General features: G+C 40.0%; 1 protein-coding gene across 2 annotated transcripts; it reads right to left on the bottom strand.

Moving 5' to 3' along the window:
- Window positions 1-434: 434 nt before the first annotated feature.
- On the bottom strand, window positions 435-13,133 carry setdb1 (SET domain bifurcated 1). Of its 2 annotated transcripts, none has more exons than XM_022756722.1 (25): window positions 13,094-13,133; window positions 11,177-11,380; window positions 9,820-9,986; window positions 9,662-9,705; window positions 8,924-9,050; window positions 8,651-8,821; window positions 8,272-8,473; window positions 7,881-7,954; window positions 7,544-7,734; window positions 7,257-7,386; window positions 6,846-7,071; window positions 6,048-6,161; window positions 5,579-5,882; window positions 5,177-5,438; window positions 4,856-4,946; window positions 4,647-4,763; window positions 4,299-4,468; window positions 3,949-4,191; window positions 3,657-3,827; window positions 3,134-3,264; window positions 2,858-2,877; window positions 2,628-2,746; window positions 2,257-2,513; window positions 2,077-2,165; window positions 435-759 (listed from the first exon to the last, which is right to left on the bottom strand). In XM_022756722.1, the coding sequence occupies exons 1-25, from the start codon at window positions 13,108-13,110 to the stop codon at window positions 642-644; spliced, it is 3,759 nt and encodes a 1,252-aa protein (XP_022612443.1). In that variant the 5' UTR covers window positions 13,111-13,133; the 3' UTR covers window positions 435-641. The 2 variants fall into 2 exon arrangements, with proteins under 2 accessions (XP_022612443.1, XP_022612444.1); XM_022756723.1 differs by having other exon boundaries at window positions 3,967-4,191.
- Between the last annotated feature and the right edge of the window lie 784 nt (window positions 13,134-13,917).

Below are 13,917 nucleotides of genomic sequence, written 5' to 3'. Positions count from 1 at the left end.
TCATAAAATATCTCTTACCTGTCATAACAAACCTTTCCTATGTAGGAAATTCCAACGGATTCCTGTTCAGGATGACCCTGGCTACGACCAAACAAATGTTCATATGGTCATATAAGGGAAATTCAGATCACATTAATCATGTAATAATCACATTATAACACATTCATAATTTCCTTATATCGAACATTTCTGTATTACAATACAAAATGATAATTATGCATTGGCCTACATATGAATGCTGTGGTGAAAACATCTGCCTGTATTTTATTTGACTGAACTTTTCTTTTGTGTTTTCTTTATAATCTTTCCCATAACAATCAATCTGGTTAACCTTGAAATGTACCGTTTATCTTTTTAATGTCCTATACTGTTTCAAAAGAAAGAGCAGGAGCATTGATTCATTGAACAAAATCACATTTTATTCTGGGGTAAACAAACAAGTTATGAATAATATGTGTTAAATCTGGACACACATTCATATAAAATAAATGCAAAAAAATAGCTGTAATAAAATCATAGTTCAACTTAAAAAAAAACAAAACAAAACAAAAACAAAACAAAACAGAGTTACAGTGTTGAAGGGGTTCTGCTAAGTTTCCTACAGATGCAGCAGAAAGAGTCAAGTACATGATGGTTTTGGATCACAGTAGCCTTCCTCTGCACTCGGTGGATCCACAGCAGCAGAGCAGCACTTTACCCTCCACACTGCCCACCTCATAGTTGTAGTCCCAGGTCAGCTCTGTGCCGGCCCGGATTCGCCTACACGGGGATGCAAGCAGGCAAGTCAGTGAATCAGTCATCTTAATACCATACAGACAATGAGCCAACAGAGTGCACTGAGTAGCACTTTAATAAGTGCCTTTTTCTGGAGAGGCTAATAGTTGGATCTACTACTGCACAAAAAACATTATTGCATGAGCTATAAATACAACGGTGTGGGTGGAAATCCTGTATCAGTATTTATTAGATGTTTTGTGAACCAGCAAATGGCTCTTTGTCTGTAGATTAATAGGATGTGTGCCTCAGCATGTTAGAGCGGTTCAATCCCCATACTCCTCCTGTCCACACTAAACCCAGCAGCTGGTTAGGCCAGTGACTTGCATGGTTATTGGAGCCATTGGTGCGTGTCAATGGGTAGGTGAGATGCTTCAGATAAAAGCACTGTATAAATCCAGTCCTTTTACATTAATCTCAATTGATGGGGATGGCTTATATCAATACAAACACTATTTTACAATAAAACAGTAGAGGATTCATCATTCCTAAATATATAAATATAAAGCCAATCTGAGCCCTAAACATGACACAGCAGTGCCCCCCTAAGGTCATCGCCAGACAACAGCCTCACAAAAAAAGAAACTGCAGCTGTCTCATTCTTTTCAATAGGCTAGTGTGTGAACAGTGGAGCTGCCAGTGCAGAGGGCATCAGGAAATAAATGGGGCATCTGAATGGCCAAGGGGTTTAAGATGGCAAAGCCTGGCCAGTGACCTTTGTCGCAAGTCATCTCTCATCTCTCTACTCTCATGTCCTGTCAATCCTGTACTAGATCCTATTTATTAAAGGCAAAATGTCCAAAACATACAAAACAACTGAACAGAAAAGGAACAACTCAGAATCAGCTGGCAAAACAGTTGAACCTAGCTCAACTTTTACTGCAACACAATGCAAAGTTATCTGGCAACACAATCAAATGCATGCCAATTCTGCCAAAGCACATTCCTGGTAGACTAAAAATTGAATGGTAAAATTCTTCAGTTTAGCTGACAACTGTCGTGATGGAAGATAAAATGATTCCTGCATTATAACTTTCCAGAGCTGTAAAATCTTTCCTGACACTAACAGAAATCTCTGTGCAGTGTTTTGGCATCTGAAAATCCTTCTAACTCATGCATCTATGGTATAACTTAAATCTGCCCTCCAGGATCATTTGTTAATTTTTCACAGCAACCTGAAACAAATGCAGGCTGTGGCATTATTTTTGTTTAGCGAAGCCTCCTGAGGCTGCCGAGATTTACAATAACTGATTAGATGACATCAAAGAATCTGTGACAAATTCAAAATGTTTCAAAACTCACTTGCTGGCAAAGAATGCCACCCAGGGGAATCGCAAATCATGTGTGTCCACAAACACATTCTGGACAAAAAGGTTAGGACTACAGCTGTGCTGTAATACAGAGAAGGGACAAAGTGTGAGATAAACACATGGGATGGTAATTTAAATGGCATCAAATCATTATACTGCAATAGATCCTTACATTCAGGTAACGCCCAAGGTTTCCTTCTAACTTGGCATCGATGATGTAGCACGACTCTTCCCCGTCAAAGAACTGGCGGGTGTTTTTGGGAGTGTTTTCCGCGCCTCCTCCAGTCTGTCCCTGCTGCCCTGTTTTTCCTCCCTGACCACCCGGCCCACCCACACCTCCAGGTGCACCTGTTTTTACCATAAGACCATGGCTGGTCTTCAGGGCAATGCCACGTGTAGATTTAACTGCTACCTGCTTCTTAGTCACACCTGAGCCAGAACAGCAGCAACATGGGAAAAAAGAAAACAGGCAATACCATGTGGTCATCATCAATGTAGTGTAAACTCAAGAAGTGTCACGTTCGTCCGTTCTCTTCTATTTACCTGGGGTGACTTTTTCTCTCTCCTTGTTGTCTTCAGATCCAGAGCTGATGGTCTGAACATCATCGCTGTCAGAGAGAGTCATCACATCCTGCTTCTTCCCCGTTTCTGGCTTCACTGGACTGTAAGAAACACAAAATAACCTTACAGTGAAACATAGATGATATTGTCGATCACTAAGGTGCAAATTTATTGTAAAATAAAATACATTTCCAAGACCAAGTACAACACACCTCTTGCTGTCTCCGGATTCCTGTGATGGAAAAGAGAAAAAGGTTCAGGATCATCATTCAAGAAAATCATACTACAAAATCTCCTTAAATAAAAACCACCTTTTACTCCTAACAAAAGATCACATATCTACAACGAGAGTTCTGATGAGCAGGAGGATAATCATCTTTATTTTTTATTTCTGTATGAGACACAGTATGCAGTCATTTTAAAAAGGCTGTGAACACAGCGCTCAGTTCCATGTAACATTATTCTTTCTTTATCTTCTCTTTACTCACCTTCTTCAGCCCCTGGCTTGTTAACCAGGAAGCCACTTTGCTTTTCCCCGTTTCCTCTGGTATGGACGGTGGCTTCTCGTCATCGGTTCCCCTGGCTGAGGCACTCAGTCCATCTTTACTGTCTTGACTCCCTGGGACAGGAAGGAGAGACATGTGAGAAAGGCACACTTGAATGTCAAGGTATTAAATGCTAAAAATAAAGTCATCAAAAAATTACAATTCAACCAATTAGATGGTTTATTGTCCAAAATTATATTAAAAAAAAGGTCATCAGAGCTCCACAATCTTAATATTCTATAGATGCTCATTTTGTCTTACCAAAAGTAAAATATTACACCAGCTGTTTTGCAGTGAGGTGAAGCAACAGACTCTATGATGCTGGGATTTAGTCAGATGATGGAAAAGGCTTTAATAAAGTCCTATAGCAGTTATGCTAGAGTTAATCACCCATTAATCTGTATCTAACACACCCTCAACCACTCTGCCCCCCTCTGAGTTTAAGTTAAAGACACAACCTGCTCACCTTCCTTGTTGCCCTTGACCTGACCACGTGTGGTGTAACTCCTCCACACAGAGCTGGAGCTGTAGTAGTTCTCCTTAACAAACGTGTCATCTGAACTGTCGCTTTCATCTTCACTCTTCGAGTCTTTGTCATCGTCGTCATTGCTGTCGTCTGATGAGCTTGAGCTTTGGGCTGTGACAGAAAAAAAAACACGTGAAAAATCATGTGGAGAACGGAGAAGATTAATGGTCAGCTAACGTCAAGAAAGCAAATCCTGCTGAGAATCTGCCCACGTCTACTAGAGATTTCTAACCTTTGGATTTGGACTCACCCTTCCTGGGCGGTCGCCCCACAGGGTTAGATGATACTAAAGCAGATGGTTGGATTTTTATCCTGGAAACGTCCACACCGCTTCCCTCACTGTCCGAACAGTGAGCCTCGCTCTCATAGCCCTCCTTGAAGTTTTCCACACTCTCTATATGATCCAGATTAGCAAAATACTCGTCACCCATTTCTAAACCCTCTTTGTCTGCAAAGTCGTCCGTCAAGATTTTACCTGGTGAAGTGGAGGAAAAAAGGGAGAGGAATAAGTCACTTTGTAATCAGGTCATCTGCTGTGGACCCACACAGAACCATTCCTTTAAGTCTGTTCCCTTTCCTCACCAGCATAGATGCAGACAAAAGAGCCCTTCGCCACATCATCCAGACAGCGGATGCCCCATCCTTTGTTCTGGGTCTTGAAGAGCTGGAGACGCACCTGCAGGCCGTGCTGAACAAGCCGGTTGGTGCACATCTGAACACAACATTTGCATCGCTTATTGCACTCGTAGATTCTGAGAGAGAAGAAGAGATAATGGCCTCTGAGACAAGACAACCAAATTAGCCGTTACATTCAACAGTAATTATCTTCTTATGAGGTTATGAGGGGTGAGAAAACGAGTTAGTCTTTCTGTCGAGTGCACCACAAGTGGGAAGTGCTCTGGTTCAGTATGTGTATACTGAATGTCTGACCCTGTGGGAAGGCACTCCTCTAATCGTTTGTGCAAAAATCCGGCATTTGGGTTGATCTGCCCCCCCGGTGTACAACCTGTAGCCTGAAGGGTCAGCTGGTGGCACGAACATTTGGACCTGTAATTAAGACACAAAGACACAACTTCAGAATATTATCACCGGAAGAAACCTGAAAAAACGATGAGGTGTGGATGAGCAGCTTCACTAACTTGTCTCGACAGCCGTCAGTACAATCACACCCAACTAGGAAGTCTGAACTGGTGTTGATGAATACTCCATCTTCAGGAATACGCTCTTTACCTTGAAGAGAGGAAACAGAAATAGATAAGCCTTTTGGGGTCATTTGCTCCACTGTGATTTATGAAAATTGATTTTTGGCAATAATTTGTGATTTATTTATATTTTTTATATCTATTCATTTATTGTGTATTGTACAAAAAGTTGGAAGGATGAAAAAATATCATGTAGTCTAATCCTGGCACAAGCCCAAATGAATCTCTCCTTTATCATTATTTCAATGATATCCTTACTGTAGTCTACTTTAGGAGGCGGGGTGGAATCAATCTCATTGACACAGGAAAGTGGGATGTCCTCCTTTCCACCAGTGATGTCTGGAATGTAATAGAACGGCCTCTGTGGCTGGAAGGGCCGGTCCACAAGTACGTAGGGGTCTAGACAGAACATCTCTAAGAATATAAAGTCACAGCGCGTCTGGAAGAGGTAGTGCTGGATCTCTGCCATATTACGCAGACAGAGTCCACATGGAGCCTTGTAAATCACGTGGAAGGACATCTGAGATGGGGACAGGTAAAAGACAAGAGTTGTACAATTTAGTTTTCCGTTTATAGTGCCAGAAAGGTAATGGAAAATTAAACAAAAGCGATAAATTTATATATTTTAGTGTCCACAGTTGTGTTGCTGTTCACGTTTACCTTGCGGTTGACTTTGCGTCGTCCAGTCATGCGCCTGAAATCGTACAGTAACGGTGTGAGGAGGGGGTTTTTTCCTCTGTGCATGTCAGCTTTAGCAGGTCGGATACGATTCAAGCAGGCAGGCTGACACGTGTGAGCCAGGTAGAAGATGCGGTCCGTCGGGGCGCGATAGGAGGGCTGATGGGGGATTGTGGCCATTGCGTGGGTCATGGAAGGCGGGGCAGGAGCCAGAGTTGGCAGCTGTCTTTGATACGATTGTGTGAAAGTGGGCATAGGAGTATTTGGGGCATTCAACAATCTTATACTATGGATTGACAAACAGAAGACAAAGACCAAGAGATACAGTGAGAAAGACCAGTCAGGTTTAAAAACATCACATGTCTAAGACAAGATCACATTCTACAGCGCTCTTCTTTTCTTGTGTATTATAAGCATCAGGTTATAAGGTCATACAATAAAGTGAACTCACCCCGGCAGGTTGCTGGGACTGGGGGAAAGAGCCTGCATGACTTTAGAGGCATGTGTGCCTCCTACGCCAGGGACAAACGGAGAAGTACTCTTCTTCGCCATCTGATGTTTATTGCTTGAAGATAGCAAGGAGAGAAACAAACACTATCAATACTCAATATCAGATCTTCTTACATCCTGTCAAATTGCCTTGGTTTCCAGCAGCACTGATCAATATCTTTTCATTATGAGAGCATAAAAGTAACGTGTAATAAGAGAGTTGTTGCTTAAGCCCACAGAGACTTATCACTTGACCACGGTTTTCCTCTCAGATCTACAGAGCTCATGGTTTTTAATTTCATGGTTTTCAACCTCCATCAGGATTTGGTGGAGCTAAAAGAGAAAGTGAATATAGTGCTTAAATTCATCAGAAACATGACTCCAAATGAATGCAAATGTTGCTAACAAGTTCGTCACAACTTTATGAGGCGATATATGTCAATGTTTTCTCTTCAGTTTGTTGCTAAAAGGGGCCAAAAGCAAGGTAGCAGCTGTGTCAGTGCAGTATCTCAAATGAATGAAAGAATTTCCTTCCATTCTTGCAAGGTCATCTTCTTCTTGGTGTTTGTTTTGGTCACTGTCTAGATATTGTATAAAACCAAGGATGAAGCTTTAACTGAGCCTTTGAGAAAGCAGCCCTTAGCCAGAGATCATTCCATCAAGAGGTGAGTTCTTCCTCTGCATCAGCTTTTTTTGTTAAGCATACACCTTTAAACAAAGTGGCAATAGGAGTGTCAGAGGTTTAGTAAGCATCACTCACTCGACACGTGGAGGTTGTACAGGATGTACAGGCTGAGGGCTTTGTTGGGTTTGTTGTGTTTGTTGGGGCTGTGGGGGTTGTGGACGCTGTTGATGTTGTTGATGTTGTTGATTTTGTGGTGTCTGTGAAGGCTGGCTCAGTGTGGCCTGCGGCGTTTTGGCAGGAGAAGCTCCAACATGTCCGTCACTTGTGTATTGAACCACTGGGCCTTTACTCCTCAACGCCCCTAGAAATGAACAGCAAGAAATAAAGAGAAAATGAAATGTCTAAAAACACACAAAAATGTCTGTATTAAAATGTCATATTAACAGAAGGCCTCTAAAAAGTGTATTTCATATTTTCTTCTTTTACAACACAAATTAACTGTGCAAAGTTAAAACAAGTAGTACAACAGTACAATGTGTACATTACCCATATTAGGTCTTGTCCTCTGCTGGCCAGCCAGCTTCTTCTCCTGAGTGTTGGCTGTGGTCATCTTCAGGTTGAACATTGGCTCCAACCTGGTGGAGCCTCTATAGATCCACTCACTCCTCTTATCATCCTGCTCAAACGACACGAGAAGATAATTCTCTGTCAAACGCTGGAATCATAAGTCAAATATCATCCAGTACATTTCTTTACAATTGATGTGGATCCTGGCAATGAACACATTGTTTGTTAGAGCTATCTAGCCCTCCAAAGTTCTGATGCAGACATACCAAGAAGAGGATCTTGACCAAGCTGCCATCCACCTCCTCCACTTTGCTCTTCCACCAGGTTCCCTCCCACTCTGTCTTGATTATCTGGCCGACCTTTAAGAGCACCATAGGCCTGCTGGGGTAGGCTGTGATGTACTCCTCGATGAAGTCTCGACATGATCCGTCCTCTATGTCTTCCCAAGTTCGCTTTACTGTGAAAACAAGAATGATCTCATTCTTTTATTGATCAGTTTACCACAAATTGGCACTTTTTTATGTAAAATTACTTCAAAGTAGAATATACTGGGTTTTATGGATTACAAAAAGGAAGGAGAAGATAAGAGAACTGTGCACTTACATGGTCGGCAAACAGGGTAGAGCTCAGGTAGTGTCACATATGAAGCATAACCATCATCAAAGAATATTAGAAACCTAAAACACATATAACAAAGATATCAACTAGAGCCTGACCAATTAGCTTGTCAGAGATATATCTGTATTTGCAAATACTGTATACTTGAATTACATAGTTTAACCACTGGTGAGCAGAGACTGATGTATTTTGAAGTGCAAACACAATTCTTTAATAACAAAATGTAAGGGTTCAAAATGTTTATGCATGTATGCATTTGTGAAAGAAAATGAATGAAAGTCTATAGATTGTTGAATTATCAGATTTTTTTTACTCTGAAATACTGATATTGGCACCCCCCCATTAGTTTCCCCATTCTTTAGCTTTGTCCACCCACCTCATGCGGTTTTTGTTGTTCGGCATTTCTGCTACTATTCCAGCATAGAGCCACACCAGGTTTCCGTCCTTGTACTTGGCCACTACACGGGCTCCGACATACAGACTCTCCAGGGTGGGGTTATAGTCGAAAGCCACATGATTTCCAGACAGCAGACTCTTTCCTTTATCAAACTTCACTTTATACTTGAATATACCATTTCCTGAATATGGACAGAGGTTGAGTAGTTTCAATGACAGAGAAGAACGGAAAAGTTCAAGCATAAACTACATACAGTTAATAATAATAAAAATAGTCAAGCTGTATCTTGAACGTTTAACATCACTTTAAAGTTGTCCTAAAGAACCTAAAAGAAGACGTTAATGTTCAGGTCACACACCAACAGGGTTGATAGCAACGAGGGTGCCTCTGTGCCAGGTCTTGGTGCGTTTCTTTCCCAGAATGCTCATCCCGACTCTGAGCTCATCCTCTGCCATATTTGGGTTTGGCTGGGCCATGGACTGAGATGAAACCTGTGACACAAACACTGCTGGAACAGAACCCTGAATACCTGGAGGGTAGACAAGCCACACACACAGTTTTAGTGTCAAATATATACTACTTTCACACAGGTATGATGTATCTGACAATCCTAGGGATTGTGTGTGCTCACCTGACTGGGATGGAGGGTGTCCTGGAGATCGAAGCAATTGAGTACCTGGTGAAGGCTTGTTGACCATTTGGACCAACTTCTGCACCTGATGAGAGGTTTTCTGTAGAGCTGCAGAGGCCTCTTTTAACTGGCAAAACAAATAAACAGGATATAACTCATCATCTCCACATAGTGAGCAGTGTTTCACTCTTATCTTTGTGATGCCAAACCCACAATATCTATTGTTTCAATGGTAAACATTACACAAGTCTGTCTCACAAAGCAGCTGTCCGTGTCTGACTCACACAGTAGGATTTGTCATGTCAACATGCAAAATATCTTGCATGCTATTATATGAATTTTTTTCAACATTTCAGGAAATTATTTTTATAATAATAATATATTTTCAATAAACTTAGAGAAATAAGAATGCATCTACAGGTTATTACTTCCGTGTAATTCTGAACATAGGAACACATACCACACGCTTTCATTAATGTAATGCTCCTTAATTGTTGGGGGGGTTTTTTGCACCTATAATATCTTCCTGTATCACAGATCAAGTTTAAATAAAAGGTTTGTATATGATTCATTCATTCATTCATTCATTGGTATATATATTTTTTGCTTGGCCCAGAGACTGCATCATTATGGTAGACAATCTACAGTATCAGTAGTACAACAATAAACACACGTTAAAATGAACATTTGGAGATGAAGAGGAAATACAGATCAATATATAAAACTGCTTGCTCTCACCACTGGATCTTTGCTTGTAGTGACAGGCTTCTTTGGAGGAACCACTGAAACATTGTGAAGAACAAGAGAAATCAAGAAAAAAAATAACTAATTTCTTCCTGCCATTTTATAGTAGCAGTGAATGATAAATGTTCTCATATGAAAAATACAAAACTTACAACAGCCAACAGCAATGACATCATCGTCATCATCGTCGTCTATTTCAATAACCTCAGAGGACAACACCCCTCCTCCACCGCCCTCATCCTCTGAGCTGCTCTCCCGGTAAACAAGACCATTCTTTTGGTAGGTTGCCTTTACCAGCTTCTCACACTCCACTATGGACCTGAGGAAGAGTGAGGTAGAAAATGTCAGCCTGTAACCTTTACTGTACAACTGGGAATCCAACAGTCTGGTCCAGTGGCTCTATACTGGCACTGCTTCTGACCCTATAGTTGAGGTTTTAGTCACAGAAAACCCTGGTAGCATGTTACCTTCCATAAGAATGATTGCAATCAGTTACATGCAGTGCGGTTTACAGATTTTAAATTTGAGGAAAAGTATCGGATTGGTCCTTTGTATCTGGAAAATGTTCTGAGCCGAGGATTTCAGAATTGGTATTATTAGAAAAAAAATGTTGGACCTGTGTATCTCCATGTACAAACCGCCATCACACGTTGAACCTACAACATTCTTGTGATCTGTTATTTGGTCTCTATTATGAGAATTTAACATAAAGATAGTGTAATCATTTGCAGAGCTGCAATTAGCAATCGTTATGTCATTATCAATCATAATCAATAATCATTTTGTCTGTAAAATGTCAGAAAACCATCATAAATGTCAAATATGATGTTCCACAGCACAAGATGATGTATTCAAATGTCATGTCATGTCTCACCCACAGTCCAAAAATCCAAAGCTATTGAGTTTACTATCATGTGTGACAAATAGATTAAAATTCTCCCAAAAGATTGCTCAATTATCAAATTGGTTGCCAGTTTATTATCTGCCAATTATTTAATTGAGTAATTGTTGCAGCACTAATCATGTTTTCCACCAGGAGAGAGAGATCTGTTGGATATTGTGTACGCTAAATCCTTGGCTCCATGTGGCTTGGCTACCTAATGCATTTTCCATGTTTTGCTTGGGCTGATTCAACATCTGGTTTCAACACAACAATCAAAACAATTGTCCTATAGACGCCCAAAGTGCTGTCAAAGCACCTGCAAGTTCTGAACAGTGGTTCTGTAAGCGTTGACTTTTAGTGTTTCTCAACATTACAGACTCCCTTTTTGCATCATACTACCTTAACGATTGAATGAATGGCATGTATTTCCAAAAAGTACCACAATTATCCACATAGTTCCCATGCTAAGAACCAATAAGATATAAACATTAATCAATAAATAATAAACACTCACGTAAAGAAAGTTGTAGGTATACAATTGGGTTGTAGACTTATATAAATACTGTTTAATGGCTAAAAATATACTTCACTTAATTAACTAAATAAACAGGTTAATTCCTACTCACTGGCTGGCATCACTGAGAAGCATCTCTGTCATCGCCTCATCCTTCTCTTTCTGCTCCACCCATTTTTTGAGCTCTGTCAGCTGAGCCTTTTTCTTCTGCACAATCTCGCTCTTCTCCACAGCCTCTTCAATCCACTTCTTCAGCTCATCCAGAGAAACGCCCAATTCTTCCTCCAGACTGGAGTCCCAGCCCTCCACCTCCATCCTGAAGAGAGACAGACAGAAACGATACATGTAAACATCATTTGAAATGTCTACACATAAATCTTGATAGGAAAGGATGTTGTATCTGAACTTAATCAGATCAAATCATTTGCTGGTTAAAGATTCTTAAATGTGAGCATTCACTTATATTTTTCCTATGTCATGTTGTGGTATACAAGAAATATCTTTGGGAACTAAGTGTTGGCCACATACTGTATGTAAATATGCAGAGAAATAAGCGCACATTCATACAGGACTTTTGACTATTGAAAAAAAATTGGTTGGCAGTTGTCATCTTTGCTTTTTTTGACCAAGCACCCAATCATTTAGTTTGAATAAATCTGTTGGCAAATCCATACAGGAAATATTCATTAGTTGTAGCTATGGCTCAGCTACAGTTCAATAACAGATTATTTGCCTTTTATATGAAGCATGTTGAGATTACATTTGTTTTTTAATCATGTTATGGCTTTTAAAAATTCTTTCATCCAAATGCATGACATGAGAAAATCATAATTAAAAACTAACAACATCCGTTTTTGAAGCTTTCTTATACACATTCAAAGAGTTTGTTCTGAATGGACACACAACATAGAAACACAATTCATTGTTTTACACAACAACATAAACTCTGCATATATTTGTCATATTGTGATATATGCTGACGTGTCTATTTGGTGCACCTAATTAAAACTAATGCAGTCTTCAATGAAGCCCAATGACCTTTTATATATATATACATATATTGAAGATAAGATAAACACCTAAAACACTTTACCTTTATGACACAATACAGTTCAGCAGCACTACAAACTACACCCTGTATTACACTGTATTCATTTTATTTAGGTGTACCTAATAAACTGACAACTGTGTATTTGTATGCACTGTCCTATACATCACGCAAATCCCATAAAAATGCATACTAATATCTTTCTAATCAACATAATTTCCAAACATAAACAATAATCATGATGAATGATCATGTGTCAACAGGACCCAGCAGTGCAGCTTTTCAGTGCAGCTAAGAGGTTTTCAGATTTACTGATTCTACCTTATTTGTGTGATGATACAATACATGCTCCTCTTTGGTGAAAACACTGGATCGCTACCTTTAAATCATCAATGCGTGCAATGCAAGCTTGTGAGATGATCTAGTGTGAAGCTAGTCTGCAGGTTGAGACCTTGCACCATGGACAGGAGTGACACATTTGTACAAACCAATTTTTCAATCTAAGCGAAATATATTGAGCGCCCTCTCACAGAAGCTGACTATTATAAATATTATCTATTTAATATAAAACTATTAGCCGGTGTAATTAGTTTAAATGCAGCTGCAGAGCATGCATTTGAGAGTATCCTGCTACTGGTTAGCACAACAAAGGGCAACTTGAAAGCTAAAATTCCGTTAATCCCATGATAACTTCCAGGCTAACAGAGTAACTGCTAACTTAACCATCTACAGCTTCATTGGCACTTTATTGAGACACATTCTGGGCAAACATGGGAGCTAAAAGATAACAAACTGAGGTTTCATACACGGGAAGCAGGCTAGCATGTTAGCCTAGCATTAGCATTAGAAAATGTCCCTACTGCTGACTGACTGATGCAGGTATCTAGAAAACAAACAACCTTGTGTCCTCTGGTATTTCTCCCAAAGACACATGAGACGGCACAAGTAAAACTTCATTTAGCAACAACAATCATCACTCACCCCTCACTGCTTTCCATCTTGTCCACTCGCAAATATGAGGTTAGCTAGCTAATACTATGTGGCTAGCTACAATGAGGGGCGCATGCTCAGCAGCCCAGCTTATTCGGAGAGGGCGGTGTTATGAAGCGCTGTTAGATTTTGTGAAAGAATAAAGGTTTCCTCCCACCCGGGTTATCCAGGTTTAATTGAAAAAAACCCTGCTGCACGTCCAGGACAGTGGCGCCCAAATTTCTAATCATTTATCCAACACTTCCATGGCCAAGGATACTGAAATAAACTCACCCTAATTAATTGGCAGCATTAACTAATGTTAGTGCTATTTGTGGTTTAGCACATATTAACTCAACCAAGCTCTACAATACTGCATATGGGGCTTAATTAAAATGAACAGTGGGGACATTAATTAACCAACTGCCCCTTTTAAATACACTTTCTGATGAGGTTCTTAACTCCAGGAACTCACAGAATGTGTCAATCAATCTGTTGCCAGTGTTGGATTTATTACTGTAAGTGTCTGCTTTATTTCCCATAAGCTACCAAAATCCCCTAAAGTGAGTGAGTAATTTACGAAGGTTTCATTCATTGATTCATTATAGGAGCATTAGGTGTAATTTTGTTGCTGTAAAGGTGTTTAATGCAGGCTTTGAAACCATATTGTAACACTGGAGTAAACAAAAAGACACTGAAACATTTTTTAGTGGTTAAACAATTGGCTTTAATGAACTGTGGTGTTACTTTTTCAACACTGTGTTTAAGGCAGTTCTGTGACTCTTATTTTGGCACTTTTTGCATTGTTTCTAGCCAACAGTTTTAAATTACTATTA

Source organism: Seriola dumerili, unplaced genomic scaffold, assembly GCF_002260705.1.
Source record: "Seriola dumerili isolate Sdu_G_001 unplaced genomic scaffold, Sdu_1.0 BDQW01000258.1, whole genome shotgun sequence".
NCBI lineage: Eukaryota > Metazoa > Chordata > Actinopteri > Carangiformes > Carangidae > Seriola > Seriola dumerili.
This window is presented reverse-complemented; position numbering and strand designations above follow the sequence as displayed.

What these genes read in the sequence shown, in the direction of transcription:
- setdb1 (XM_022756722.1), bottom strand. An exon ending in GAGGAGTGCCTTCCCACAGG is followed by an intron (nt 4,469 to 4,646) that starts GTCAGACATTCA and finishes CTTCTCTCTCAG; the next exon opens with AATCTACGAGTGCAATAAGC. An exon ending in GAGAGAAAAAGTCACCCCAG is followed by an intron (nt 2,514 to 2,627) that starts GTAAATAGAAGA and finishes GTTCTGGCTCAG; the next exon opens with GTGTGACTAAGAAGCAGGTA.